This window comes from Embiotoca jacksoni, unplaced genomic scaffold (assembly GCF_022577435.1).
Source record: "Embiotoca jacksoni isolate LCO1_2020_lvr unplaced genomic scaffold, fEmbJac1.0.p SCAF_5, whole genome shotgun sequence".
NCBI lineage: Eukaryota > Metazoa > Chordata > Actinopteri > Embiotocidae > Embiotoca > Embiotoca jacksoni.
The window spans coordinates 12244716-12270978 of NW_027185403.1; the positions used below are offsets into that span (position 1 = coordinate 12244716).

The 26263-nt window shown below is 42.1% G+C and overlaps 3 protein-coding genes across 5 annotated transcripts; all 3 read right to left on the reverse strand.

Moving 5' to 3' along the window:
• Positions 1–1051: 1051 nt before the first annotated feature.
• Positions 1052–3537, reverse strand: c1qtnf2 (C1q and TNF related 2). 2 transcript variants are annotated; one of them, XM_069171314.1, is made up of 3 exons: positions 3403–3537; positions 2792–3049; positions 1052–2056 (listed from the first exon to the last, which is right to left on the reverse strand). In XM_069171314.1, exons 1-3 carry the CDS (start codon positions 3494–3496, stop codon positions 1416–1418), a joined length of 993 nt encoding a protein of 330 aa, XP_069027415.1. In that variant the 5' UTR covers positions 3497–3537; the 3' UTR covers positions 1052–1415. The 2 variants fall into 2 exon arrangements, with proteins under 2 accessions (XP_069027415.1, XP_069027416.1); XM_069171315.1 differs by having other exon boundaries at positions 2792–3157; positions 3403–3475.
• Positions 3538–4767: 1230 nt separating this feature from the next.
• On the reverse strand, positions 4768–11283 carry slu7 (SLU7 homolog, splicing factor). Of its 2 annotated transcripts, none has more exons than XM_069171312.1 (15): positions 11134–11283; positions 10728–10884; positions 9439–9592; positions 9273–9353; positions 8974–9138; positions 8489–8554; positions 8251–8382; positions 7945–8042; positions 7789–7856; positions 6549–6688; positions 6048–6209; positions 5851–5952; positions 5668–5742; positions 5443–5565; positions 4768–5341 (listed from the first exon to the last, which is right to left on the reverse strand). In XM_069171312.1, the coding sequence occupies exons 2-15, from the start codon at positions 10874–10876 to the stop codon at positions 5162–5164; spliced, it is 1695 nt and encodes a 564-aa protein (XP_069027413.1). In that variant the 5' UTR covers positions 10877–10884; positions 11134–11283; the 3' UTR covers positions 4768–5161. The 2 variants fall into 2 exon arrangements, with proteins under 2 accessions (XP_069027413.1, XP_069027414.1); XM_069171313.1 differs by lacking the exon at positions 11134–11283 and adding an exon at positions 11059–11132.
• Positions 11284–11883: 600 nt separating this feature from the next.
• Positions 11884–25762, reverse strand: nsd1a (nuclear receptor binding SET domain protein 1a). Its single transcript, XM_069170399.1, has 23 exons — positions 25397–25762; positions 23908–24770; positions 23380–23521; positions 23069–23241; positions 21159–22995; positions 20943–21067; positions 20154–20373; positions 19952–20055; positions 19794–19853; positions 19499–19690; positions 19278–19370; positions 19042–19165; positions 18714–18914; positions 17433–17612; positions 16330–16486; positions 16036–16241; positions 15825–15937; positions 15432–15698; positions 15222–15338; positions 14934–15075; positions 14718–14824; positions 14395–14587; positions 11884–13877 (listed from the first exon to the last, which is right to left on the reverse strand). The coding sequence occupies exons 2-23, from the start codon at positions 24751–24753 to the stop codon at positions 13099–13101; spliced, it is 6378 nt and encodes a 2125-aa protein (XP_069026500.1). The 5' UTR covers positions 24754–24770; positions 25397–25762; the 3' UTR covers positions 11884–13098.
• Positions 25763–26263: the final 501 nt, after the last annotated feature.

A 26263-nucleotide genomic window follows, 5' to 3' on the forward strand; every position in this document is an offset into this window, starting at 1 on the left:
TTTTGCTCCATCACATCTATCTGACAGTTATGGTTTCCATTTATACTAATGATTAAGATCATACACTAATACCTCTATAAAATAGGCCTACAGTGCATTGCTTAAGACTTATTGTTAGCAGTTCCGCCATAAAGAGAGATTTAAACTTATGAGATGCTTTAAGCACTTAAGTATAATTTTGAGTTATTGCCATTTCAGAAGGTTATTTCTGAGTTTTTACTACAATAGTTTATTCAAGAGTCATAGTCACGAGTTACTACAATGATAAATGTGAAAAATACAATGCATAAAACTACTCAAATTAACTCCATCTCGACCAATTACAATTTTAAAATGCTGCATTTGATTTTTCAGGCAGTCATTTTTTTTTAATTTAACCTTTTAAAGCTAGATTTTTTTCCCCCCTTGTAATAGAGTATCATAACGATAATGGTTTTATTCTTACGTTATTGAAGTAAAAGATCTGAGTGCTACCTCTCCTGCTGTAGATGAGGTCTAAGTAATTGGTTCAGAGTGTAATGTTAATGACCACCAATCATTCGGACACATTTGTCAAAAAACCTCAGGTAAACCTCTCCCCACAGAAACACCATTTCATTTTACAGTTCAGGCTAAGAGGTGGTGCAAAACACAGAGTAAAAATGGAGCATAAGCAAGGCTCCTAAACAGAACGACACAGATCCTATAGGCCTGTGTTTGTCCCGTCCTTTCTCTCCACCCTTCCTCTATATAACTTCTTATTGTCCTAAATTCAACTAAATAAAATGATGGTGAACTTAAACTGTACCTTAAATGCACGAGAATCCAGTCCACACCTTCACAGTCGCCTCCTGGTGCACAGACTCCTGCTTTGGTAATGCTTGCCAAAAAGTTAGTTTTGTCAACACAGTTTAAAATGCACCGTAATCAAATTGTACAATAAATGTATAAATTGCTGTCTACAATTATTACAAAACGATTTACCCTTTTTCTTCTTATATATTTACTTATTTATTTACTATTAAGCATGAAGAGCAAGTTTTTTTTGTTTTTATTTAAGTTTCATATACACTCAAGAATACATAGTATTGTAAAAATAACCAATATTACAATATTGTTTTGGTTTAAAATTATTATAATTCTTCATTAATTAAAAAAAAAACTGCATTATAGAAGCAGGTGTTGTGCCTATAAATGAACAAAGGGAATGACATAAATTCAGCTTCTTTTGGGGCCAGTGTTTCAAAGAGTCTGTCAAACTTTGGTTCAGTATTGTAGCTTTTAGTGGCTCCTCAGCTGATGTTTTTCTTTGTGCGCCCCCTAGTGTCAGACCTTGTTAAACGACTGAAATTCACTGCAGCCCAGTATTTTGGAGCTTTCTTTTTGTTATGAAATAAAGTCAGTCAAGAGAACAAAGATATTTCAGGATTGCAGTGTTAACTGTCAACCTGAGCATTTGCTTTTCTATCAGCCTCTTTGAGAAAGTCCTGGTCTGCGTAGATCAGGAAGCCAGTGAAGGTGCTGTCTGTCCAGAAAGGGTCGAAGAAGAGTCCATTCTGCTCAGAGTAGAAGATCTGCAGCCAGACCTCGTCTGACTGCTGCAGCTGGAGAACAGTAGAACCAGACGCCACGTCATGGTTCCCTGTGTTCGCATCGAATGTCTTGATCTTGTACTGTCCGTTCTGCACCAGCCCGATGGCCAGGTGCTTATTGGCCAGTGTGATATCGTAGCTGAAGTAATAGACTCCTGGGATAGCGCAGACAAACTTGCCACTGCTGACGTTGTAGTGGTTCCCCTCATTCAGCAGGATCCGGCTGAAGCGGATGGGCATTCGTTCTTTGGGGTAGCTCTTAGTCACAGCCACAGAGAAGGCTGTTCGAGCTGCACTGCCACAGTTGCAGCCACCAGGTTCTCCTTGCTGGCCCGTGTCACCCAGCTCCCCCCTTTGTCCCTTTTTTCCAGCCACCCCTGGTGCTCCACGTGGTCCCTTCAGTCCCCGAAGTCCAGCCTTGCCAATAACCCCTTCACGACCTTTCACCCCTGGTTTGCCTGGGTTCCCGGGTCTCCCTGGGTCACCTGACAACAGAGACAAAATGATGACACGGTGACAACACAATACTATATATTGTTTCCAATACTTGCTGACCACAAGTAGCCTATTCAAAACAAAAAACGTTTAGGTCTGTAGAAAGCTCCCCAATCTGGTCAATTCTTGTCTGATGTCTTATGAGCAAATGATTGTAAAACTACAGACAGCAGAAATCCAAATGCTCTTCACAACAGTTGTATGCAAGAATTTTGAGCCCTGCTGATGCACTGTTGATTTTGTAAGTGAAAATTAACCATCCTTAAAGGTTAGTGTACTGTTTTACACTTTTTATTTCATGAACAAAAAATCTGCCTGAATGAATCTGCCTTAACTGACATGTTGGGGCTTTTCATTAGGAGTCCGCTGATGACAACTGCAGTCTGAAAGACTTTCTGATTCTTCTTGCTTTGACTTGAGCAATTCAAACTCAAAAATACATGATTCAAATTCAGTGTCATATTTCTGCCCATACTGATAACATATAAGACTTTTCCATATAACTGTATTTAAATACATTTAGGATGTTGCTGGGATGGAGTGCTGCGTTAAAAGTATTGAGATCCCAGGCAGAAGTATAGTTAAAAAAAAAATGCTAATAGGAAATTATCTTTAAATCATGGAGATTTTTGAACAATGTTAGAAGTGTTTTTGAGTTGTTCAAAAGGGCCGTCCCAAACAGATATTTCAGATTAACAAATAGAAGAGAGTCAATAGATAACTACCTTGATCCCCCTTTTCTCCCTTCTCTCCATCCTTCCCGTCTGGGCCATCCTCCCCCGGGGGCCCCACGGGGCCCATGGCCCCAGGTGATCCTGGGGCTCCGGGGTTCCCTGCTGGCCCAGCTGGGCCCGGCAAACTGCAGACCAGCTGGGAGGAGTGGATGGTGATATTACGAGCTCTCTTGAATGAGGAATTTGTTGACTGTGAGACGACAACTGCCAGCCAGCAGATCATCACACACATCTGGAGCATAATGGACGCTGAGTAACAGGAAGGCAAATGAGAGCAGCTTTTCACAACATTCAATCTGATTTGGGGTTGGTATGCCAGTTGTAGTCAGATGTTGCAAATGTCTGTTACAGAAAAACCTGCCAGAGATGGAAATAAAAAGAGGTGGCAGAGTACATGCATATTATCTATAACTCAAATCAGAAGAAAAACACGTTCAAAGTTTTATAAATGGTGTATTGAATTTCATGCAATGGCTCAAGTCCTTAATAAGAAATAGGATGCATGTTATGTTTGTGTTAAATAACAGGAAAGACTGCAGCTGACAGTGTGTGTTACAGAGGGGGCGTATCAGCCATTTTAAAAACACGGAGAAACAACTCACCAGTTGAGAAATTATGACCCATCCGAGCCCTTTTTCTGCACGAAGGGGTACAAACTGTCCCCCATGATTTTCCAGCAGACGGGTGAGAGGGCATTCTTCAAGAAAAGCACCGCAGAGAAATGTGAAGCACAGAGACTCATACACCGTAACATCCGCCCTGTTTACGGTAGTGGTGTGCCAAAACATACTTTCACCATGATGTCACTGAATTCAAGTCCGTGCAAAAGTTTTGCACAGCCGAAGCGGCGACGCATTACTTGTTCACAAACTTATTAATAAAATGAGATATTACATAACAGATGTTTGGAAAAGTATATAGCAATCTAGGATGTAACCCTTTGTGCACGTTAAATAATATTCAAAAAGTAGTTTGAAGTTACAAAAAAAAAAAATCAACAGAACAAGGCCGTCCGAAGCAGTGTATAAAAAGCACAATTAAATTGACCAAATTTGTTTCTGTTTGTCACTGTGATGATGAGCTAAGACAATTGAGTGCATTGTGTTTAAAAATCTGCCGAGCGTGTGAGCAGATATTACTTCCATACACCAGGTTGGACTGATGCTCGTTTCTATATTAAAAAAAAATGTTAGCCCAAAAAAAACCAATGACACATGGACAAAGATGTTACAATCATTTCATATTTTACCAACGCGAACTCCAAATTCAACTTCAATAATTCAAATTTGGAATATTTCAAATGTGACAGTGGCAAAAAATATTGTATATCAAAATTACATTTTCCTTCCAATTGTTCATGTGGAAATTGTTTGGGTTGTCTCTCGAATGTAACTTCACTATGTTAAGTGCTATGAGATGACTTGTGCTGTGATTTTGTGCTATATAAATTAAATTAAATGGAAAAAGCCCGTGACCTACAAAGCACTGCACGAGATATTCATGAAGCAACTTAAGAAGCACAGAATGTATAAATTGGTCAAATCAGAGTTTAAGCCTTGTGCATATATAAGAGATGATTTTATGGCATCAGAACTGGTTTCAAAGCCAATTATAATCTGGTATGCAACCTACACAAGAGTTACCAGGAAACCTTTATTGCCCATGTGTTCAAAACTAACCATACAGTAAAGTAAGAGACGTCTCGACCCCCCAGTTAAAACTATTAAATGATGACATATTTGTAGATTTAGGAGATGATGACGTTTTAAGAACTTCCAACTAGGTAATTGACTTTTTCTCTGAAAAAAACATCAGTCACAAATTAAAACTACTGCTAGGAGATTATTTCTTTATGTCATGTGTTTCGGGGTCAATCGCACATTTAGAATGACATCGATCAATGTTAATCATCATAAACCAACGACAATAAAACATGTTATAAAAGAAAATCTGTTTACAAGACACAATTGATAGAGACAAATAGATTTTATTATAAAAAATGCATTAAACCCAGAAAAAGTAGTTGCATTCCTCAAATTACTGTAAAGACTGAGGATGGCTTTTTATTTGACTGAAATGTCATTAAATGGACATTAAAGTAAAATTATATTTTAAACTTCTTTTCTGTGAAGCCGAAGACAAAGAAACAAACAGCACACTTCATTTTCAGCCTGTGGTCCATCGACCTGCAGCTTAAAAACATTTTTTTTGTGCAAATCAAAAAATAATGTACATTATTTGTCTATTTGTAAAAGATCAAAGTTAGGTTTTCTGAGTCAGAGACGTTACTTTTCACCGAGCAGCTGCTCTAGCAGACACCTTGGGGAGAGTTCAGGGGGGCCAGCGGCGATGAAGAGGAGTTCACTGTCCCAGGAAGGAAGCCATGGGATCATCTGGGCGGCAGCGTTTCATGCGGAAGGCCTCCATCTCCTCCTCGGTGGGCGCCTTCACTTCCTGCAGGCTGGTAAACGGCCTCTTCCTCTCATCCAGCTGCATGATGGCGTCTATGTGCTTTGTCCGCTTGTCCTCTGCTTCTAGAGCCTAGGAGGAAGAAACAGGTTGGAGGTCAGACACAGAGAATTTGATCAAATCATAGACACAGAAGCCCTTTTTTGCCATTCAAAACCCCAAAACGTTTGTACCTTTCTCAGCTTCTCCTTCTTCTTCTCTTCATCCTCGGAGTCACTGCTGTCAGAGCTGGGCTTCTTGCCCTTTCTGCTCTTCTTTTTCTTCTTCTTGTCTTTCATCATCTTGTCCCGATGCATCTAGTGTTAAACACCATTGATAAGATGACCAAATAATTAGATCTACAATAATTAAACAGAATTCTTTATGATGCATTTTCAAATCTATTCGGTTTCACTTACTTCCAGCAGAGACTTGGGCTCTTCCTCCTGTGGCTCAGCTAGCCCCTCTTCAAACGGAGCGCAGTCAGAGTTGCTCTGCAGGTTAACAAAAACAATGTGTAAATTATTAAAGCTAACATTATAAAAAACAGATAATCTGTATGGATCAAACAGAGTCTTGAAACACTCACTACATGTACTTACTATTCCAATTCCAGCCTCTCCTGTGCAGTAACTATGTTTGACCATAGAGCGACAACACTTGTACCCCCAGCAGCCGTCCTTCCAGTAGGAGCCCCAAATACACTAAAAAGAGTAAGAAATGTTTAAATATACATAGTAAATAACATGTAAACAAATCAGCAAGACATTCAAAGGAGCCATTCCTCTGCTGTCCTTACAGTGTGGTTGTTGATGAGCACGTCCTCCTCATATTTGGAGCGGGCGACGGCCTTCTCGAGTCCTTTCAGTACGGCACCGTGACGAGAGTACTCCACGTAGTCTTCAGTCTGGGCCAGCAGCAGCTCCCGTGGCGGGGCGTCCAAGTGCTCCTCACCTCCATACTGAATTCCACGCACAAAAACAGACGCACTGTCAGCAAAGTCATCCTTTGGGAAGCCTCTTGTCCTCATTCCAAAAAAGCTATCGAAAACTGCACTTCAGACACATGTGCCAATAACCGATTTAGAGCTACGGTGACTCAAAACAGATCAAATCAGTTTTAACAGTGTCCAAAATTCAGGATCAGATTCTGAAACCACTACTGCTGCTGTCATCTACAAACAAACTAAACAAGGCAAGATGACGTAGATTCATATTAGCACTGTGGGCACCGATTTAAAAGAAACATAAAAAACCTGTTGGGGCCTCATCCCGTTGTGAAAAAAATTTCAGCTGCATACCCTCTCCAGGATGCTCTCCCTCTGCATCTCTTTAAAGTCCTCCTTCTTGACCTTGAAGGACCGGTGGAGCAGCTCCAGCTTGGTTGGGTCGGCCTGCAGATGCACCTCCGAGCCTCTTTCATAAGCCTCCCAGGCAAACACTGTCACAAGACAATCATTACAGGCATGTTCAATATGTGAGAGGAGAGAATTTATCCTATTTATCCTTTAGTACAAAACTAGGATCAATTCTGCCTTTGGTTTATCATCTCATATCTAGTAAGTAAAATTAATTTTCATGCCACCTTTCAAGTGCTTTACATCAGTGAAGGAGTGATGCCAACAAACAACACAAGGCTGCGAAGCAACAACAAACAAATGAGGACACAGACACAAGAACAAAAGTTCCAAACACAGGCAGAGAAATAAGCAAATAAAAAGTACTAAATGAAATGAACTGCTATTTAGAAACAGCTTGTCTGAATAAAATAGTTTTCAGCCATTTTATAAAGATGTCACATGAGTGTAGAGATTGCAACGACAAGGGCAGAGGGCGCAACAGCTTGGAAAGCACATTTACTTTGGGAGTTAAAGTGGGTTTGAGGGACAGCCAGTCATTTGTGTTCAGCAGACCCAAGAGTGTTTGACCATATAAAGCTTTAAACATTAGCACCAGTATATTAAAATGGATGTGGAATTTAAATGGAAGCCAGAATAGAAAGGCTAAAATTGGTGTGATCTGTAATCTGTTGTTATGTCTAGTCGAGCAGCTGCATTAAGGAGAGTTTTGAGTTCAAAGATGGTGAAGTCAAAAAGGAAAACATTTTAATAATCGAAATACTATCAACAATATCAACCATGTTATATCACAACAGCAGACACGCTTTGACTGTAATTTCAATATATCTACTCACTAGTGGCAAAAGGACTTCAGGCTGATAAAACTCTGGCAATAGAAACTAATAGAAATAGGAGGATAGTTGGACTTAACCAACGTGAAGTGGTAACCAATGTTGAGAGCAAGCTTTATATTTTGTAACATCACTGTAGCCTTTAATTTAGATGTAGCTGCTCAAGAACATAACCACAGGGTTTTTTTTTTTGTATTTCTAAATGTACCAATAGCCCCAGGCAACATTAAACATACCACTGCAGTAGCAAACATATACTTGAGTTATTCGGCAATATAAATGTTATTTCCAAAACCGAGGAGGAGGCGTTAAGGTGCTGAAGAGAGCTGGAAATGATCTTTGTTACTTACACTGTGTTTGAGCCATGTTGATTGTGTGCCCAGTGTAGCGAGCAAAGTTGTCTCCAGCGTACCCGACCCTGTTAGAAGGAACAGTTTAGAATGTATTTTTCACTATAAGCCAGTGAGATCCGAGTAATCAAGAAAAAAAAAGTGGCAGTGACTCACTCGTCCGGGTTCATGCCAGTGTTGAAGTACGGGTTCTCCCTCATAGCTCTGGTCTTTGGATCGTAGTACGCTGAGTTTGGATCCAGATTTCTCAAGTACTATGAGAAAGAGACGTGTGAAGTTTAAATTATTGAGCATCCGAGTTAGTATCAGTCCCTTGCCTCTCATCATCAATCAATCTTTACCAGTGGGTATTATAGGTGACCAAATGTCTCATCTATATTTATTTTATTCAGCAACCATGCTTCAACATCATCATTGAAAAAAACTAAGGCTTTAAGAATTGTTCGTTCATGTGCCTCTTACTTTAGCAGTGTCTTCTCTGATTCGCAGATTCCTGACTGTGATTCGTCTCTTGGAGTCAAAGTTCTGTCCGGGCATGTCGACGTCGTCTGCGTATTTGTCCTCATCCTCATCCTCACTGTCGTGCTCCCGTTCCTGCAACAACAAGATTCAAAGAATTCCATCATAGTCTGATATTTGCTTCTACAATTAGACAACAACACAATTCAGTATTCTCATCTTGATATTACTGAACACTTACAGTTTGGTCTAGTTTTCCTGAGGCCAACTCATCCTGAAGTTTCTGTGCCTTCAGGGTCCTTTTGGCCTGAGAATCAAACAAATAGGAAATCAGTCATGTTGTACATTGAAGGTCAATAACACAGATAAAACAGAATTGTGACCTTCATGTTGCTGTTACACACAACAGGAACATATCAGGCCCATGTCCCAGTATCTTCAGGGAAGCGAATATTGTCCTGCAGAAAGCTTTTATAGTCTTCATGCCAGGTGAGAAAAGGTGGAAAAATAAACTAAGTTCTTTTCTAACTACATCCTGCCTTGGTTTCTTAATCATGGCTTTATAAGTATCAGGGAATTTTTGTTGCCAAGTATCAACATTTGATTCTTACACCACTACAGTCTAAAGAATGAGCTTGAAAGAGGGCAGAGATCTGTGGTCATGTTTATTTCTCTTCCTCTCAAAAACAAACCAAAAAAAGACGAAACACATCAAATCCTGCCTACCAGATCTACTTTGGCATACTCCTCAACGATGCGCTGGTGATCCTCAGGGTCATACCCATTCCAGCGATCACGCTTTCCATCGTAGTCCAGGGACAGCTGGACCTGAGAGTGTTCATCTGGAGCTATGCTTGTTCCAGTGTACCTCGCCCCAACTTTTCTGGGTCGCTGATGGTACAAAAGTTAAGGTCAAATGTTAGCATTGTTTATAACAGACATACGACCCCATTGATTATACAGGATAGAATAGGAGTGAAAAGTCATCTCTGCTAGCAGATAAAAGATTGCGTTCTCTAGTTTACCTCCAAGCAGTCTTTCTTCTTGTGTGTCATGGCGCCGCAGTTTTCACAAGCGCCTTTACGGAATTTAGTGGCGAGTCCAGTCTGTGTGAAGACACAAAATGAAGCTTGCAACTTTTGTGTTAACTTGTTCTGGTTATATGAAAGTAACAGCCTGACGCACTCTTACCTCTTGCACTCCTCTTTTGTACCACTCTGCAATGTTTGAGTATTGCTCCTCACTTTCAAACTGCGGTCTTTGATGCTTTAGTGTGGGCCTTTTAGATGGGTCGATGTACCACGGCACTGATGAAATATACTGTGGGATGTGAGGGTTTATGTCCCTGGAGAAAAGAAGCAACAGTAGTGATTTATATTGAATTTTACAGCTGACGCCTATGACAGTGCACGATTATCACAGACTGGATACAGCCCGTGAGAACATACAAGTGGTCTAACAAATAAAACTAAGGTCTAAGTCTCTGAGCTACTTTAAGACATCTGAACCATAGACAATCATTTAAGCAAATAGGAATGTGGCATCTTGACTCATAGATGATCTTTGTCTCTAACCATGGCAACGGGACCTTAAGAAAAGGAGGGGAGGCCCTGTGTGTGAGTGTGTGCTGGAATTGACTACAACGAGATTATATCTGACGCACCTGCTAAAGAGAAACTTACTTTAGCAAAATCTTCAAAACTTCTCTCGAAGCCAGAGGGACTGCTAGCATCTTTTAATCCACTTACACGTGTGGGTCCAGCTTTAGTCATACAAATGCCAGACAAACAAGGGCACATTGTCTCATTACCATAGAAAAGTTGCATGGGTGTCTCAGGATTGCCCTCACTACTTACTATGTTGAAATAGTAAATTCAAGGCCGTGTCATTTAGTCCGACTGACGACAGCAGGCTCAAAATGACAGAAGTCGTATGTATGATAGTCCTAATGTGGTAAATCACTTGGCTAAAACATGTAATGTCGTCTTTGGGAAAATGTAAATTCTAAAGATATTTTTTTGGCGATTCAAACAGGCCTACTTATTGTCAGTATATAAACAGGTTACTGCTTAACAGTTTTCACCTTTAACAAATATGGATATGGCTTTAAGCACCTTATGTCTGCTTGGAATAGCTTTAATTGAATCATAAACAGACCCAAACTGTTTTTCTGTGTTCATCTCGTTTTACTGCCTGAAATTTATACCATAGAAGGGATGTTTGTAATCAGCATATTTCATGCACTAATGTTTCTATTATCATTAACAGTTATTTGTAGCCAATAATTAAAAAACTAAATTTGGTGTGGCCCTCCGGCCCCCAGTGATCTTTATATCCGGCCTTCAGGCTATGAAGTTTGTGTTTCAGGCTATTAAATAATGGCCCTGTCTTAGAAAGATCCTTTTCAATGCATTACTCTCAGCTGGAGCTTTTCTTCAGCTGCTCGCAAAGACACACTTTCTGTCCAGACACAAGCTTACTTTCCCTCCTCGTCCACCTCAGCTGGAGCGTTTCCCAGCTTCCTCTGCTCCTCCAGCTCCTTCTTCTTCCTCCAGTCCTCCCTGGTCATCTTCTTGGGCTCGTCCAGGCCCACGATCCCCTCCGAGCTGACGCTGGGCTGCTCGGTCATGACTGAACCTGCCACCACAAAAACACCTCAGTCAAGACTGCCACGGGACGCAACGACACGGTAACTAGAAATATACCTGTCCAGAATACACTAACACCTGTCGTCTTACGTTAAAACAGAAGTCTATAAACATTAAAACAGAAGTTATAGTCAGTCTAACGTTGGCCAACCTCGCTGTTTACCTGCTGAGTGACTTCAACGTGGAAGAAATATTTCATTAATCTCTTTTAAACTGACTTAACTAATTACTTGGTTACCTTGATAAGATCCCACAAATAACACAGCGGTTGATATTTCCTTCGTAAAAACGGTAAATCTCTTTGTATATCGTTTTTTTTTCTTTTTTTTTTTTTAAGCTCGTCAGTTGTGTTTTGGCTGAAACGCGTTTGTCGCCATTTTACATCAATTGCAGTACGTCACATCCTTGCTTCCTCGGTGGTGTTGAACTCGTCACTGCCGAAAAGCGCGACACCTACCGGGCAACTGCTGACGCTACTCCTTCTCCTACAAACAAAACTGCGAGGAAACAGTTTTTCTTTAATACCGTTATCTAATCATCACTTTTTTTTCTGTGAGGCTCATGGCATACATTTTCAGAGTACCTTTAAAATGGAGGTGATGATTATTTCTTTTCCACTGGTAAATGGGGGCACCCAGTCCTGCTGGGACCCACTGTACACAGGAGGGGTGTGCCATATGGTATCATTTACAATAATATCAGTATCTTAAATATATCATATATATTTTTTAAATAATGGCAATATTCTGATTTGTTGATGTCTATGCCTGTCGGTCGTAATAACCTAGATTTTACTCATACTGGTAGCCCACACAGCAACAGGTATGACAACAGGTATGATGTACATGTGTGTAACTTATGTACATCAACAAGCATTGCTGAAAGTGAATCTGAATCTCTTTATGTCATTGTTTACAAACCAAAAAACTGAGATACAAACTGTCACGTTTATGACAGTATAAAAATATAACACATATTTTGTAACAATCATATGTTCTTGAAATTAATAATATAGTATTTTGTATAGTATATCATCATGAATAACGCAGAAATATCCCAAAATATCCTGACATTATTTTATGGCCATATCGCCCACCTCTACTTTCTTGATATTGAACCCTGTCAAAATCTAGTTAAGAACCTTTGTTATTTCAATTTTGTGCTTAGATGTTGAAAATCCATAAAATCAAAGTGTTTTATGAAATTCTTCCACAGCTTTTTACATTGAAAACATTACCACTGCATAGACAGTGTAAGAAACTAAGGGTTAATGGGAGCACAGCAACTCATATTTTCTCTTCCCCCCCAATAAGAGCCGAGTCTGTCCTTCACTAACAGAATACTGTCAATATCATGTGTTACAGTCCAACAAAATAGGTTTCTTCATGAATTTTTTTTGCTGCTTGCAAGGCTGAGTGATGTCCAACTCATGATGACTGGGCATCATCAGCAGAAAATAAATAGTACTTAAAATCCCACTCCAAGAGTAATGGAAAAAAAAAATTGCAGGACATGACTGAAAGGGAACAAAATACTGGCTACTAAGTGAAGAAGCAAAGAACATTGTAAAACCAATGTTTGCAATATCTGTGATCCTTTAGGTTGTGGGACGTCATGGCATTATTTTTATTTCTTTGTGAAACAGATAATTAATGACAGAAACTGAGACTTTTTGTTGTGAGAAGAATCATCAATAGCCTTGATGACTCCAGTGGGTTTTATTTTTGCATTACTCACAAGCACCAAGTAGGTACTGTTGTGCCTAACTGTAACATGGACCAGTGAGAACACTATTTTGATGCCTCTTGTAGTTAGAAAGACAAAGTTAAGACAGCAACATCAACAAAAGATGCCCTCATGATGACAGTTTGGTCAGGTGAAGCTTCTCACCTTTTTCTTATATTCCAAATGTTTAAAAAAGGCCCAAAAAATGTAAACAATGTTAAGATAAACAAACAGAACATAACAGCACCAGACACAAATAAACATATAGACAGAAGTATAAAGAGACCGAGTGAATCAGCCTTTGAGCCTTAGCACCACGACACATCCCCACTGCCAGTCCAGCAGTCTGGAGATGAGAAGGCCATGTTGTACCAAAGTGAAGGCAGTGTTGCATTCAAGTAGGTACCAAAATATTAAACTCTTTTAGTCCTTTGAACGTCTACTGAGAGTTTTTGCTGAGTGTTAATGATGGACTGAGTCACTTTTCATCATCCTCCACTCTCACCCACTCCTCCATGTCCTCCAAGTCCTCCACCTCTCCATCCTCAGCATCTTCGTCCACATAACCACCCCAAGAGTCATACACATCCCCTCCCACGTCTTCCTCTTCATCGTCGTCGTCTTCCTCCAGCAGGTCGCCCTCAGACAGTGGCTCGTCCTCCTCATCTTCCACTATCTCCATCTCCATTTCATTCTCTTCCTCCTCTGCTTCTTCTTCATCTTCATCATCCTCCACCTCTTCCATATCTAACCCACACACCTCCCCGTCCTCCACCTCTCCTTCCTCTCTCTCATCATTGGAGGAGGCGTGAGTGGAGAAAGCTTTCCCCCCAGTTCTGTCTTTGTGGTAAGACCTGCCGGAGGGGATGAAGCTCGAGGTAGCAGTCTTTGTGTTGATGTAGAGACGAGGAGGGGGGTCCTGTTTGGATGGCGCCGCCTGGTCAGCAGGGGAAGAGATGGCAGCAGTAGAGGAAGTGGCCCTCCTAGAGTCTGGGACCAGCGAGGGAGTGATGGGCATAGCCATGGCCCCGGGCCTCATGGAGGTCATGTTGGGCACATATTCACGGATCTCCCCTGGCTCCAGTGGGTCAGGCCCACAGGGATCGTGCTCACTGCAGGACAACTTGCCGTCCAGCTTGGAGATGAAGAGCATACCTTCTCGATGCTCCTGACAGTACGAGCTGGGGCACATTTCACAGAAGGAAGCTGCCTCTTTACCACAAATGTCACACTGGTGCCATGGACACTCCCATCGCCCTGGAGACAAGATTAATTCAAAATAGTAAAACATCGGACCAATAACATGTTGATTAAAATAAACCATTTAGTTTTACATCTCCTTAAACTATCCTGAAAAAATGTGACAATGAGATCATAGAAAACTCAAGGCAGACATTCAAGTGTGTTTGAGGCATATCTCGAGACATTAAATATTATCAGCATATGGTCAAAGAAAATGTTTTGTTCGCAAAAAATGTGGCTGTGTAGTGCACTGTCATCCAAATTCAGCCTCGTAATGACATCCTAACTGTAATATTTAATATTAAGATGATCAAAATCATTTTTATATAAATGCACACAATTTTATACAAATTCACACATTCTGTTTTCATAATCATCCTTCCCTTAAATAAACCCTTCTTTATATTCTGACAGCTTGATGTGAACTTGAGCATGGCGACACAATAACTTAAACTATCCTGTCTTCATTAGCATTATCATGCGCTCAAAGTCTTCCTTTCAATCTCAGTATCAGCCCTCCACCTCTACTTGCCTGCAGGTCTCTTGGCCAGGTTGAGACAGTCGGCGTGATAGACCTTCGGGCAGCCTGGCTTCTTACAGGACACTATCTGCCCTCCGTCACCACAGCTGAAGCACTCGTCCTCCCTCTCCTTGGTTACTTCTTGCTTGGTCTTCTTCTTTCTTTTTCCTTCCTTCAGTTTCACTTTCTCAGCTGGTGGCTGGTTCTAAACAAGGACAAGGAGCAGGGAGATTACAAGGCAGCTCTTCTTTTAAATTGTAAATGTTGGTCAAAGGATCTTCTGAGCGTAATTTCTGGGTGCTTAGAGCTAAAACAGATTAAATATGAAGTCTTACCTTTGGTCGAACACCCAGGAAACCGCTACAGTTGGGTGCTCCACATTTACAGGCAGTCTTCCCATTGCCAAGACACTCAAGGTTGTAGTTGAAGGTCAGCTCCACACCTGAAGTACATGTCAAATACAGATGTAAAAATTCATTTTCAAAAATATCTCTATTCTTGATCCTCCAGAATACAAAACCCTGAAATGAGACGTAGCCTGTCATGCCGACCTTTTGGGATGTCTTGAAGAGCAAAGAGCCCGACTCTGGTGTCCCCGTTCACAGTCCACTTCTGAGTCTCACAGTTTGGTTGGCAGCTGTGGTTCATGAAGCGAGCCTGGTTCCCTTTAGGCCCGGCATCAATGATGCGGTCCTGGAGTTAAAAAAAAGAAAGAAAGAGAAAACAAGCCGGTTTGCAGGAATCATCTGATCTGTGTTATGAATCTAGCCAGCCTGTTGCTCCACATTGTGTGTGTGTGTGTGTGTGTGCGTGCGTGGGGCTATCTGACTAGGAGTCACCTTGTCCAGTGTTAGCATGTAGAAGTTACAGATGTCATTCTCCTGAGCGTGTCTGATCCTGGCTCGACATTCTTCTTCGTCGATCACCTCTCCCACATATTCACTCACAAAAGCTCCCTGAGATCAACAGAGAAAAAGATGATGAAACGGAGGAATAAGTCAAATGCGGTTAATACTCGGAAATCTGGTCGGATTTATTTTCCAATTTACCTTCTTGATGTCCGAGCTGCGTAAACCCCAGCCACGGGACAATGTCCTGAAAATCTCCACAGGTGTGTACTGGCGCTTTGTGAAAGCCTGGTTCTGACACCGCTCCCCTGCCGCACACACCTGAGGGTGGCACTCGTACATCAGCATGCGATTAATGCACTCTGAGTCGACGCCGCACGGGTTCTCGTCCGACGCCTTGCAGTTGCAGCGGGGGATCTCTGACAAGTCAGCGGTGATAATCTGGACCTTCCCAATTGGCCGGTTTACCTAAGAAACAGAGTCAGGGGCAAGACTTTTACAGAACATCCCAGCATGGTCGTACGCAGGGTTTCAGAAATACCTGGTCTTACGTCAGGCGAGATAAGTAGCGATGTACATTTGGTGACACTGTACCTTGATGTGTCTGTATGGAGGAGGCTTCTTGTCATTCTTTCTGTCCTCCTGAAGCTGCTTCATTTCCTTTTCTGCCTGGAGCTCTCTGAACCGCTCTGCTGCTTCATTGAGGGCTATAAAGACACGTGATCTTTACTGAAACTATAAAAACAAAATGCATAAAAGAGTATTTTCAGTCGAGTACTTGTCAAAATACGTTCATTGGACTTACCCTTTTTGTACACTGCATCTGCTCCCTTGCCCATTTTTTCGATGTTGTGAGTGTCACCTTCCATGTAGGGGAAGACTCTGGCCTGGTATGTCCACACAAAATCTTTGGAGCCAAAGAATTGCACTGGGAACTCCCCCACCTCGTGTTTCATCCTCAAGATGTTATTTGGGACGTCTTTGGCCAGACAGACTTCAGCAGGCCACCACCTGAAGAATTTCGGAAATATAAATATGGTTTAACTTGCTGTTGCGTAGTGCTACTGTGAGTATGCAGAGGGCGCTGTTGTGCTGTTACCTGTAACGCCCCCATTTGACCCACAGTATGTCCTTAATACGAGGCTTCTTTCCAGCTTTGCAGTCGTTGCAGAACCAACTACCCTGAGGCATGTCCATATTCAAGCATTCCTGATGGAAAGCAGCAGGACAGGCTTCACAGCACAGCAGACTTCCCCCTGCAAAAGCACAACACACAAGTCAGGTTATTTCTATTGTTAATTTATTGAATGGCAACACTACAATTGACACAAAGCAATGGCAATCAGATATCAGTGTCAATGATAATGGCATTAAACTTCAAATGTGTATTTTTAACAGGTAGGTTTTCAACCCAGTCCTAGAGGGTTACCCTCGTCTTTACAGCTGCTGGTTTTCAGAGGTAGAGTTTTGTATCTATAGATACATTTACCAAGTGGGAGCATTAGAGTGGAAAATAGGATGAAGTATAAGATTAACTGAGAACACATTATGCTTTGTTAAAGAATAAAACACTTTGGATTTTCCAAAGCTTTTTTTAAAGTAAGTCTCCTGGTGTTGATCAAACCCCTAAAAACTCATGTTTGTTCATAAAAAATACATATTTAGAATTTTTTCCAAGAAAAAAAAAAAATCAACCCACTGAGGCCCTAAAGTGGCCTCCATGCAACACTACACCTTTGCCTTCAATAGCTACACGGATTTCTAAATATGGAAATTATTGCCTCCTCTCTCTCCACCACTCACTAGCTTAAGGATATGGGAAGCTCCACCCTAATAGTTGACAGGATTAGATGTTAATATATATTAATATTGGATATTAATATTGGATGTTAGTATGAAGCCCTGGCTGTCTGAATCAGTGTTTCTTAGACTATCCCTGCAGTTTCAAATTGGAAACACTCAGCCAATGGCATTACCTGCTTATTTCACTCATGATATGTCTTGTAGAATTACAAAAAATAACACACGGTCATGATAATGAGATATAAAACTTGATTTTTTTTTTTTTTTTTTTTAATCATCGGAGGAGGTCTTTAATACGGAGACAGTTTGGTAAAAAGTGCACAGGGGTATTTAGGTCCAAGTTATTCAGACCCAAACTCATCATTACTATGTATCACCATGAATGCAGACCAGACTCACCTTCAGAACAGACGAAGCACCAGCTAACGTTGATGTGTTCGTGGTTCTTGCACCCTTTGCGGGGAGTGAAGTGGTTTGGACAAAGGAAACTGTTGTTCGCCAGCACTAAGCTGCCTGCTGCCATGCAGTTGTCGTTGGCATGGTAGGCCACAGGACAGCGCACACATCGAGCCAGCCGACCTAAGACACAAATACAGTGGAGGAAAGTCAGCTCGATCGATGCCCACCTACACTTAACTGAAGTTTAGTCAAATTAACCCAACAACACACAATGAACTCCAAACTTTGTATCCCTTTCACCTTGACTCACAAAAATAGACTCAGTTTTACAGCAATATTAAGAGTGACGGGACCACAAAGCACAGGAAAACAATCATTTAAATGTGTCAAGTTTCATTTTTGAATTGCTTAACTCAAATAATTGAATTACATTTTTTTTTTTAACTGAAATCACATACTTCAAAAACTGAATTTATTCAAATTGTGTGAACTTAATATGGAAGTATACTTACAACTGAATTTTCTGTTCGGATCAAACATTGTGAGAGCTAATGAATGCCATTTCATAATATTACACTCAATATCAAGTTTATTTAAATTCAAATTGTGCTTTTCAGATTCAGTTATTCAAGAAATTATTCAAGTTAAATAGTATACATGACATTTTTAAAACATTTTTTTAAGTTGAGCAATTCAAAATCAATATATATAACTTAAGTTTCTAGTGACACATATTTCTTCGTATAACATCAAATTTCATCAGTCCAAGATAACACACACTGTTTGTGTTGCATGTGTTTCAATGATGTTGTGAACCAAATATCTACTGTGACACATGATTCAATATGCCAGAGTTACTGCTTCCAGTCACTATATTTAGTATCTGCTTACACAAAGAAAGTGAGTCATTCATTAAAAAAAAGACACTTAATCATCAAAACAAAACAAATCCTGATGATTACCTCCCGGCAACAGAGAGCCCTTAAGTAATCAATTCTAAAGGGGCAGTCAACATTTATTAAATACTTATTATTATTATTATTAAGCTAATATGGTGCACAGACTCCCAGAACAGGCAACTTAGAAAATTTCCAGTAACACAAATCCATGAAAGAGTCAACTACTCTTTGATTAGAACAAAGAGATGAAGCCATTGTGTCATGTAACAATCTAGTTAACGCTGATGTGTCCTCGTTACCAAATCACAAAAGTTACAAAGTGTTCTAATGTCACAGTTGTTATATTATGCAGTTGAAAACCAAAGGAAACTATGGAGCTCACCTTTAGAGGTGCAGACGTTGAGGGGGTTGGTGATGTGGCAGGACAGACACACGTGCAGGGGGCAGCGGGCGCCTTTGTTATGCGGCTGGGTGGCTGAGTAGGCCAATATACAGTCTGTGTGGTAGAACTTCCCACACAGTGGTATGATGCAGCGCTTCACCTCATTACCAGACTGCTTGCACACAAAGCATGTATGTATACCTGAAAGATAGATTTAACATTTTTTGACAAATCAGAAGTAGTTCATAACTGAGGTATGCGAGAAGATGCATTTAATGAGGAGTGACAGACTGCTTTCAGCCCTCAGTAAGAAACAAGGTGTACCCACCAGTGTTGCATTCACGACAGAGGAATTTTCCTTTGGGTGCCGCTGACAGGCCAATACACTGCGGGTGAAAGGCTCCGTAACAGTGACCCTCGCACACCAGCAGGTCTCCTGTCCTCTCACACACCTGCACCAACACACAGTGAGAGACTAATGATTTATATGTCGCAAATAAAGGATGTCTCACAAGTCAAGCAATACAAAGCAAAACATATACACCTTTTGACATATAATCTCACCTGACAGACATTCTCCTTCAGGGACGCAGCTCCGACTTTCCCCCTTACATCTGCTTGTGAAGAGAGGCTCTCATTCAACCCAACCGGCAGCACCTACGGAGGTGAATGTCATCTGTTGTTACTCAAGCACAGTGCAATACCCATGGATGCAAGGGCACAGATTATTATCCTCTTTGATGGACGGCTAATGTCTGATGAGCTGAACAAAACAACGTGCCCACCTCAGGTTTGGGAGTTAGTGTTCCAGTGTGTCCATTTGGTTTCTCCGCCGCGCTGCAGGCCTCAATCTCTGCCTCCTGTGTGGGGGTCTTGGATCCTGGGGGGCTGGGAGACCTGCTCTCTGAGTGCTTGGAGGCAGCAGCAGGGGCAGAGGATGTACTGGGTACGAGCTTCTCTTCATTCAGACATCCAAGCTATCCAATGAGATTTTATTGTGTTTAGCATGGGTAAACATAAACATACTGTTTGCTAAGATATAAAGACACAGAAAGAATTTTCTTTGAGCGTTTGTCGTACCTGAGTTTTCTTGACTAACACTTTCACCTCTGATGTAATTTCACTGCAATGCTTTTGGTCCTGGAGAACAAACAAAGAAATTGTGAAACCACATTGACAATTTTCAGTGGCAGTAAAAACATTTTTTTGTCCGTCTCACAAAGATTGAGTCAACATACCTTCTTCTCTGCAGGAGAAACAGACACTTCTTCTATGGTACATTCAAGCACCTTGTGAGAGAGCTTTCTTGGCCTCTTTCTTTCTTGGACCGATAATGCCATGTCTAAGGTAAGAATAAATCAAATGTAAAATTAAAATCTAATAGACAAGCAATACAGGTGATAGTTAAACATTATTCAGTCAAAAGGTGCTCTTATTTACCAGATTGAGGAGGTAGATCAGTTTTTTCTGCTGTCTCTGTGTCAAACGAGGGTTGTGTTGTGACTGGAGACACTGAGGGTGACACAGGAGAAAGCTCATCCTGAGATGGACTCTGTTCCAGCTCTGCCTGAGCCTCGCTGGGCTCCGCAGATGGCGAGGTTGAGGTAACAATCTCTGGTGTGGTGCTGAGATCATGGAGCACTGTCATCCCTGAAGTCTGCTGCAGATACACATGACAGCGAAGAAGTGTTGGAGCGTATCAAATAAGTAATTTCAAATTGAACTCAGGAGGTGTATTTACCAGTGTAGATACTGTTCGTTTCTATAATGATATCACCCTCACGAAATGACCATAAATAATGGAAAAAAATCTGCCTATGTGTACAAAAATAATCAGAATTGCGATGTGTAATTTTACCAATTACTGCCTTAAAACCAATATTTACTTCACACATGATGGATTTTATGTCTTGGGAAAGGAAAGTAGATGAGTTTAGTGGTTACAGCCAAGTCAAATGGCCAGATTGTTCAATAAATTTGTCCTTTAGAAATAGGTTCCAGAAAACAGTGTGTGAATGTGCTGTAAAGTAAAGGACTAGGGCAGGCCTTTATCTAGAGGACGTACTCACTTGAAGTGTATGTATAGATACCATAGGACGTTGAAAAATACTGTTAGAGCATATGCTGCTTTGATTTTTCCAAGTGAATAAAAGATACCTCATGTTTACGTCACTTGTTGCTGTGTACTTTCATTTGGACTGTAAGGAAACTACAACATAAGCTTCTTACATATTTGGAAGAATCTGAGGTGTCTTTCCTTGATCTCTTTTTTGGGGCAAATATTTGTTCATACTCCTCAGTTGACTCCAGGAGCCTTTTAGTTGGTTTCCGAAGACGTTTGTTGTCTAAATTTCCTGTGCAAAAAAATAAATAGAAAATGTATCAATTGCTTACTCATTTTATGGTCTCGGCAGACAAACTAAACAGCAGCTGTTCGCTTCTTACCGGCTGTGCTGCTTGTGTCTGAGAAGTGTGAGTCATTCTCTGTGTGCTTCTCAACTCCCAGATCAAGTTTTGGTGATGGTCTCATGGTGTAGGACCCCTTAGTCTCAGCAGACGCCTCGCTCATAACTTCACCTTTATTCTCTGCAGCCTCTTCAACTACTTGCCACCGCTTCTTTGGAGCCAAAGTGGATTCTGAGTTCTTTTCGAGGTAGCTGGCGGAGGGATAGGCAGCAGCAAGAGAATCAGATCCGGGATCAGCTAAGTCAGCGTGGCCGCTCACGAACTCCCTGCCGTAAGCCATTTCAGCCAGGTCTGAAGAAAGGCCAGGTATGCGAAGTTTCAGTTTGGCCGGCAGTCTCTGTTTTCTACGCTGCTTGTCTGAGCTCCCGATCTGAACAGGAAAGCCTTCACAATAGTAGGTGTCAGCTGTCATGAGAGCTTTAGTCCTGTTCTTGGATTTCACCGCTGTATTTTGGGGTATTGTGGATTTCCTTGACCGGCCATTTTCCAATTTGACCCCACGACTTAAAGCATGACAAGGACCCTTCAGTGGGCCACCTTCTGCAGACGTAGGAATCACCAGGGGTTCATCCTTGATTAGGACTGGGGACAGCGGGAGCGTCAGGGGTTTGCCTTCTTTTTCTCGAGTATCATGTATGTCTTTCAGGAGCATCAGGAAAGTACTGAATTTATAATTGGAATCAGGCTGAAATGCAGTCAGCTCAGAGTCACTGCTGTCCTCCTTCACAAGAGATTTAAACATTATTTCCTTGACATCCTGAAAAGTATCCAGTGGAGACAGAGATAAAGATTGGGAAGTAGTTGATAGATCTTGGAGAAGGTTTTCTGTCTTGATCTTAACAGGTTGCAAAGTGGGTTCACTTGAGCCCACACACTTAATCAAAGATCCATTTCGAATTAGTTTCTTATCGAGCTTCCTTGCACGCCTTTTCGGAGACCTGTGATTTACAGAAGATGACGCACTGATGGGAGATTCCCAGTTGGGAGACATTTCAGTTTTGATGAGAGCTTTAGTACGTGTACTATCAGGACAATCATCTGTATGGGCTTCTGTTGAGCTTTGGCTTGTGGCCAGTGCATCTTTGAGATCAGTCTCTTCCTCCGCTTTCAGAGCCCTCGTCATCAGTCGGCTGCTGGCAGGAAGATCCACAGAGTGCTTTTCACTTGAGGTGTGCGGCAGTTCGACACAGCTGTCCAACCATGAATTTGTATCTTTAGATGTCAATTTATTTTTCAAAATGCCAGAGGAATCACAAGAGTCTGTACATTGGTTCACTTTTTCAGTGCACTTTTTAGCTTTTGTTGATCCATGTTCTTTTGCGACCAGTCTGTTTATGTCCTGTATTGGAGCCATCGCTGTGCGTTTAGGACGATGCAGCATTGGAACTGAATCCAGGTCAGCGTAGGGTGAGTCCTTTGGCTCTTCTTTCAGTGCACGCGTTGTTGTATGAAACTGGCCCGCCATGTTTGTGACGGCAGACAATTCTTTTGATCCACCAACTATATGACCAAATATGTCTGACAAACATTTCTTTTTCTTCTTGCAAGCTTGAGTCTTATTGGCCTGACTTGTAGAGTTTTTGATGAGATGGTGCTCATTTCCGTCGGAGGCCATACAGGGTGAAGGGGGGCGAGTGGGGTCCACAGACACAGAGGGGGCCTCCTGTGACTTTTCAGCAGAGAGTGGGCTGGGTATACGTTCCTCGCCGTTGACGGATACTGGAAGTCCACTTTGACTATTCCTTCGTCGAACAGGGAGCAGATACTCCGTTTCAGCCACACTGACTTTCCACGCAGTCAGCAAACTTTTGGGTATCTGCCAAGAACAGAATTCACATTCAAAGGGATGTTCACAGGAAGTAAATATAAGATTAATCTCATGTATTTACCGTATACTTGTAGTCTTTCTCCTTCTGCTTCCCTCTCCGTCTCAGCACAGGAAGGTCTTCGAACTGATGGCCTCCTTCAAAAGGAAGAACAGCATTCCCTGGGACCCAGGCTCTTTCTATAATCTCCCCAACCGTCTCCAGGAAATACATCCGACAAGGACGGGGATGTGGAACTGAATCAAAAAAGTAGTCAGCTCATTAACTAACACAATAGAATTCTTGAGGTTGATATTAACCTGTCAGGTAGGCCTAAAGGTCAAGTTGTGGGAAATAATTTCATGATAAAAATCAATATTTACATGAAACCTCACCTTTCATTTTAGTGTGAGCCCCCTGGTCGGGGTCACAGGTGATTTGGCAGGGCCACCAGGGCCTTCTGTTGAATTTTGCCCACACCAAATCCCCTTCCAGGTATTTCACTGCAGGAAGAGTCTTTTTCTTTGGGCTGTTGGACTAATAAGCACAAACAAAATACTTTAATATCTTATGCAGATAATATCACTACTGTTGTCCTAGTAGTCCTATAGTCCTGTCATTTTTAAATGGACATTCTGAGTAATAACATATTAAGACACAAGATCCTACCAATATAATATTAAAACTGTTAGGAATGTATATAGTCTGCTCTGTTGGTTGTGAATTAGAACTTTAAAAATGTAAAAGATCATTAAACTTGTACCCAGGAGGGCAAATAGTTGCACTCATGGCACAGGTACAACAAAATAATAGTTATTTAAACGCTGAGACTTTCTCCTTTGGAATTCACAACCAAGATTAAATCTGTTACTTTTAGTTGTACAGAAATTGCAAAGTAGGTATTCCAGGCGTTTCAGACTCACATTGGAGTCGGTGCCAGTCGGTGACATAAGTCCAGGGTCAACAGGCGAGGTAAGTTCACCATCACTGTCTGATTCTTCACCCAAGCTCCACCCATCTCTCATAGTGATTTCCGGCAGTGCGCTGGGGCTTAGTGTCGGGTTGAGTTCAGATATAGTTTTGGACATTAGATTAAAGACCGTAGGTTTGTGTGTTCTTTTATCCGCCCCTGAGTTGCATGTGGTCTTACACTCAGTAACAGTTTGACCACGTTTTGGGGAGGGGTGAAAAGGCGCAAGTTCCTCACTACTACCATGCTCCCCCTCTTCATTCTCCACCTTGATGTCACTGCTGTCAAACAATGTGGACTCAAAATGCAGGAAACCATTTGGGATGGAGGAACATCGCTCGAAGCTGTCGGGACTGCAAGGAGAGAAACCATTTCTCCTCACGCCCTGCAGAGTCTCAAAAGACTCCACGTCATCGTTGCCTGGAGAAGGAGGCAGCTGGACTGACGGTGCCTCAAACTCATCATCATCATCACTGATCGGGCTTGCACAGTGCAAGGTGTTCCGAGGATGGAGGTCCCTTTCTAGGCCAGGTTTGTTGGCTGCAGTGCCCACGTCCGGCGGCCTCCTCAGCAGACTGTAGCAGTGAGATCGGTCAGGCTGATTGTACCCCAGTGAAGCAGGTTGTTTGAGGCTGGAGGATGGCAGTTGCAAGGCTGATGGTTGGTCTGATCCTCGCTTCACAATGCCACATTGGTTTCCATAGGAAGTGCTAACAAGGCCATTGCGGGGCCTCAGCTCTGGCTGGCTTGAGCCAAACGCTGAGCCCACCCTAAGACCAGGTCTGTATGACTGATTCATGTTGTCATGCCTACATCCTGTCAAATAAAAAAGAGGCAGGGTTAGACAAGGTAAATGGGCCATTTAAGTTTATCACTAAATATAGACTGTAAGGTTCATATTGAGACTTGTACACTGTACAATACAAGAGAGCATGCAGACAGAAACAAAGATACATTTGGTAAATAGAGCGGCAAAAATATCTTGTCCGACTGAAACCTATGAGGGAACATACCAGCCATGGACTGTGCGCGCACGCGCACACACACACACACACACACACACACACACACACAAACACACACACACTAATAAGCCGACATTGCATGGCCTCCATTAGAGGCCAGTCGGACGGCAAAAAACTAAACATACAACACAACCGCTGGTCGGCTCCGTTCAAATATTTCATTCACAAACTATTAGAAAATAGCGCCGCTTTGTCTGGTGATTGTGGGTCATGGCGATCGCTGACTAGTACAGTCAATGGAGGAGCGCTGGAGCTGTAGAGGTGGTGACACTGAGCCATCACAGAAACACTGAGTGGCTCACACAAACAAGCTACAGCCGCACACCGACATAGGAAGCTACTATTAACTCACAAAAAGGGCTGATCGGCACTAAGTTCACTACACTATCAACACGTGGAAAAAGGCGAAAAACTCACCATCTGGAGGTCGGTCACCGTGAAACCAACAGCGGATCTTTGATAATGTGGCACAAAGCGAGTGTTTTTCTCGGTTTGTGAAAGCAGGTCTGCACAATCCCAGCTGCACCAGCACTAGTAGCAGGCCAAGGCACAGCTCTCATTCTCGGCACTTCATCGCCTCATCAGCGGCGGCCCTCTAAAAAACTGTCACCTCAAATACAAAATAACCAGTAGATCTCCATTACGCTGTAACATCTTAACAGCGGCGCAATTCAGTGTGCCATAACCGGTCCCCTAACAGCCACAGCAGCTTATTTACTACATGATTTTTGCCTGCTGTCGAAGTGCCCCCGGTTATGTTAAAACAAGCCCAGCCTGACTGTGTTGGTGAGCAGCAACCAATCCGCACGGCTACCCAACCCCCCGTCTGCAGAGGGCCGTGACACTCACCCTCCACATGCACACTTACACGCACGCACGCACACAATCATAAACATGCACGCGCGTGCACATCCAGGTGAAGTTTCCTAATACTCATTGGTGTATAATAATCGCTATATACACAAATGAATGAATGGCTACTTTTGGACATTTGCCCCATCCCCGTGCGTATGCAGCGTTGTTAAACTTAACTAACTGACCCAGGCCTGTGTGTCTGTGGGTAACAGCAGGGAGATCGACAAAAACAAAACGATAACCAATGCGCTAATAACCACACGGCCTTTCCGGTCAAACCAAACTCCGTGCGCCATGTTGCCGCCATACAGTACTCTTAACATGAGGAAACAGGCCGCCAAGCGCTCAGGAAAATAAAGATAAAGATAGGGGCGAGCCAGTTTAGTCGAAAAGCGCTGCGTAAAACCGATTCAAAAACGCCTTCGGTCG

Coding starts and splice junctions, on each gene's coding strand:
- c1qtnf2 (XM_069171314.1), bottom strand. CDS start 3,496: ATGCCCTCTCACCCGTCTGCTGGAAAATCATGGGGGACAGTTTGTACC. Junction 3,050..3,402: donor GGGTCATAATTTCTCAACTG/GTGAGTTGTTTC, acceptor CCTGTTACTCAG/CGTCCATTATGCTCCAGATG. Junction 2,057..2,791: donor GGGAGAAAAGGGGGATCAAG/GTAGTTATCTAT, acceptor CTCTGTTGTCAG/GTGACCCAGGGAGACCCGGG.
- slu7 (XM_069171312.1), bottom strand. CDS start 10,876: ATGACCGAGCAGCCCAGCGTCAGCTCGGAGGGGATCGTGGGCCTGGAC. Junction 8,383..8,488: donor CAGGAAAACTAGACCAAACT/GTAAGTGTTCAG, acceptor TTGTTGTTGCAG/GAACGGGAGCACGACAGTGA. Junction 8,043..8,250: donor TCAGAGAAGACACTGCTAAA/GTAAGAGGCACA, acceptor TCTTTCTCATAG/TACTTGAGAAATCTGGATCC.
- nsd1a (XM_069170399.1), bottom strand. CDS start 24,753: ATGAATCAGTCATACAGACCTGGTCTTAGGGTGGGCTCAGCGTTTGGC. Junction 20,374..20,942: donor CCTCAGATTCTTCCAAATAT/GTAAGAAGCTTA, acceptor GTGTATCTGCAG/CAGACTTCAGGGATGACAGT. Junction 20,056..20,153: donor TGATCTACCTCCTCAATCTG/GTAAATAAGAGC, acceptor TTCTTACCTTAG/ACATGGCATTATCGGTCCAA.